Raw genomic sequence first — 3,794 nt, 5'->3', positions numbered from 1 at the left:
TCATAACAAGAGTTATCTCAAGACTCTTTACAGGTAGAGTAGGTCTAGACCACACTCCAGAATTTACAAGGACCCAACCGTTCTAGTAGTTTCCTCCAGAGCAAGCAACTTCCTTTTAGGCAGAAACCTGGGACAGACCCAGGCTCTTGGTAGGCGGTGTCTGACGACCGGTTGGGGTTAAAATGAAGAGTGGCAATAACAGTCACAAAAAATAGCTAATAGAGCGTAGCAGGATGTAACAGGGCATTGCAGAATCGGATTTCAGTTCTTAGCTCTTAGCCCACCATCGTTGCTAGCAGCAAATAAAAGGTAGTGCAAGGTTCCGAGTGTTCCAGTGTGTTAACGAGTTCCTCTACATTTCAACATTAAATGGTTAAGAAGTGCTAAATTCTGTTTCTTCCTGACTTCAAAAATGACTCGTATACAATATGTCAGTTGTTTGGTAAGGTTTAAACTGCTAAGGTTTGGCAAAAGATTTAGGTTATGGTTAAGAAAAAAGACTGGATCGTAGATATGTGCAAAGAAAGAATCATCAGATAATTAGCTTAGCTTAGCATAAAGTATGGAATTAGGGAGAACCAGCACGCCTGGCTCTCTACACACTTCAAAAATATTCGTACCAGCATGTTGAAAGCTTAATATAAAAACTGAAAGTTGTTTTAAGTTGAGTAGCTTGGCACATTGACTTAATACGGTTGCCTGGCAACCTTATAGGGATGACAAAAATTCAAAAAATGCTTTGCTGCTGAGATTGGACAAAGGTCTTTAAATCTAGAAAAGTGTACATGTTGGTTGTTTTATGGCCGATGTTGACCTACGGCTGGTGAGGACAGTGTCATAGTATCATAAAAAACATCTGTATTCGGGCGCCTGGTTATCTCATCTGGTAGAGCAGGCGCCCATATGTAGAGGTTTACTCCTCGACACAACGGCTGCGGGTTTGACTCCGACCTGCTGCATGTCATTCCCCCCCTCCCCCCTTTTCAAGTCTGAGCTGTCCTATAGAAATAAAGACCTCAAAAATGCCCAAAAAATATCTTCAAAAAATAAATAAAACATCTGTTTTCAGCCCTTATTGAAAAGCTGACTGTATTTTGTGGTAATGCACAGATGTTGTCAATCATCAAATCTTGGACAAAACCAATGAAATGGTCAGTGTTAACATTTAAACTGTGGAACTCCCAAAGTTACAACATCCAGGATACCGTTCCATTCTCTGTGTTATGACAACAGCAGTTCATCACATAACTACTGAAAGGTTATATCAGGAGAGAATACCAAAACAAGCAGCGTGAGAGAACCAACATACACCGATAGACACAGAAATCAGTGACAGACTGCATCTACACTAGATAGACATTCGAAGATCTACCAGCTTAAAATGGAGAACAGCAAAGGGCCCCTGGTCTTCTACAGGTTAGCCACAAAGTTGGAAGAGTGTGAACTGGAAAAGAAGGCTCTTGCAAAGCAGGTGGAGGAGCTGAAGGCTCAGCTGCAAAGTGCTGAAAATGCCAGCGGCGGTCAGGAGGAGAAGGTGAAGCAGCTCGCCACTAAACTGGAAGGACAGCTGATCCCAAGAGAGCGAGAAATGGTGAACTTGGGGAAACCACTGCTTCACGAGAAAAGCACCAGGCAGCAGGAGAAACTCAGCACCCTGCAGGATGAAGTCAGGCAGCTGAATAACTTCTTGGGGCAGGAGCGTGCAATAAACTTCCAGGAGCATAGTATGAGGCTGCATCTCAGCAGAGTATTGCAAAAGACTGGAGAACAGCTGGCTCGACAGAAGAACCTTAAAGAAATATACATCAAGAAAGAGAAGGAAGCACGCGCAGACCTAGAGAGGCTGAAGAGGCTTTGTGACGCAAAGACCATGGACATCATGGGGATTGCCACTGACGTTCACAACGATATCAAAAAGAAGAAGACAAAGGAGCTTCAAAAAGACTACGAGGTGCTCATAGTGAATTTCTCAACCAGCCAAGAAAAGCTCAGGTTTGAAAAAGATAGAAATGAAGCTCTTCAGAAAGATCTCGAGCAGCTGAAAGTGACCCATCAGAGGTCAGAAACTGAGCTCAAGGCTGAAAGAGAAAAGAATGGTAGCCTTCAGAAAAGGTTTGAGAATGAGATTCAGTTACAAGCTGAAAAGGTGCCAGAGAAGCTGGAGGTCATAAAACAGCTGAGGGCAGAGCGGGACGCTCTACTTCAACAGATAGACGAGGAGATCCAGACCCTGAATAAACAGAACAAGACCAACCAGGAGCTGGTCACTACGCTCAGGGCCGAGGTAAAGGGCAGCCAGGGCTTCTGGACTCAACTCGCCAAGCTCAAAGATACGCAGAAGGACAGGGAGAAGTAAACTCCTTCCATGATTTACTGAATGTTGCGCCGCTGGAGGAGAGCAAACACTCCGAAGAGAAGCTTGAGAAAAAGAAAAAACAAACACTGATAATCTATCTATTCTAATCTAAAAGTCAATAAAGCATTCAAAAAAATCTGCCTCATTGTAGTCTGCTTGTCTTTTAATGACAAATATAAAAGCAAATACTTCCAAAGGTTCACATTATAAAAAAGTTAACATTCTTGAGAATTTCCTGAAATTAAACCCCCAATCTTTGATACATAAAAATAGATTTTATGTCTATGGTTTGAAAGTATTTATTGTCAGCAGATATTCAATTAATTTACATTGCATTTAGTACCGTAACTACATCTTACCTGTGGAATCTGCCATCCCAACACTACATTTTGTACACACACACACACACACAAACACAGGGGCTTCAATGTAAATGATGGCTCTTATACAGCTGTGGTAAATGGTAACTTACTTCTTATACAAACAACATTTCTTATTGCTAATACTGCGTTCTGCTGGCGAAACACTGTTGCTTTTATTGTGAGGCAGTCACCGAGTGCTGACTACCACTGACAGCTAACTCGACTAGGTTGAAATCTAGTATGTGGCTGGAGTCGCACAGGGGCGACTTTGTTTTGCCTCCAAATTGATGCTAACTCTCTCTCACTCAACCACATAAATATAAATGTATATAGAAAAGAAGGGGATCACATGATTGATGGCAGAGGTAAAGACGTCACCGGCGGAAACAATGTCGTGCCTTTCCATTTTTGAAGAACAACGGTCACTCAATCAGTGACTCAGTGGACCCCGCTTTGCTGCGGTCCAGCCAAAAAATACTGCTAAGAGATGCATAGTCACTATACTGTGTGTGTGTGTGTGTGTATATATATATATATATATATATATATATATAAGTAAAATACGATTTTGGCTGTGTAATAAAGAAAAAAACAATTATAGCATTATATACAATGTGTGTGTGTGTATATATATGTGTATATATATATGTGTATATATATATAGATCTATATATATCTATATATATATATAGATATATATATATATAAATGTGTATATATATACATGTATATGTTTTTCTTCTTTTTCTTTCCAAAAGTCATTGCGTAATCTTGTTAAATAATCGTTATCATGATTTCTTTTTTCATTATCCAGCAGCCCTAATATATTATGTATATTAGAATGAAAGAATACTGTGTGGCGTCTGCTGTAGGTTACACTGTTGTATCTTTCTGTAATTAGTTTCCTTAATTCATATTTTCATTGTCCCTTTGTGTGTAGATCGGTCACTATCATGGGGTGATGACGTCTATGCTCGGCCTGGGACAGCTGTCAACAGTCATCACTCAGGTCAATGGAGTCCTGGCCAACAAGTGAGCCACAAGTACACACACACACACACACACACACACACACA

The 3,794-nt window shown here is 40.7% G+C and overlaps 1 protein-coding gene across 1 annotated transcript in view; it reads left to right on the top strand.

The window, feature by feature from the left end:
• The window catches only part of atr (ATR checkpoint kinase), a 25,946-nt gene that overhangs the window by 14,466 nt on the left and 7,686 nt on the right, over nucleotides 1-3,794 (top strand). The window contains exon 31 of the mRNA XM_032500215.1: nucleotides 3,659-3,750. Within this exon, the coding sequence (XP_032356106.1) occupies nucleotides 3,659-3,750 (92 nt within the window). The remainder of the gene's footprint in view (nucleotides 1-3,658; nucleotides 3,751-3,794) is intronic.

This window comes from Etheostoma spectabile, chromosome 20, assembly GCF_008692095.1.
Source record: "Etheostoma spectabile isolate EspeVRDwgs_2016 chromosome 20, UIUC_Espe_1.0, whole genome shotgun sequence".
NCBI classification, from domain to species: domain Eukaryota; kingdom Metazoa; phylum Chordata; class Actinopteri; order Perciformes; family Percidae; genus Etheostoma; species Etheostoma spectabile.
Note: the sequence above shows the minus strand (reverse complement) of the source record. Positions and strands in the feature narration are given on the sequence as shown.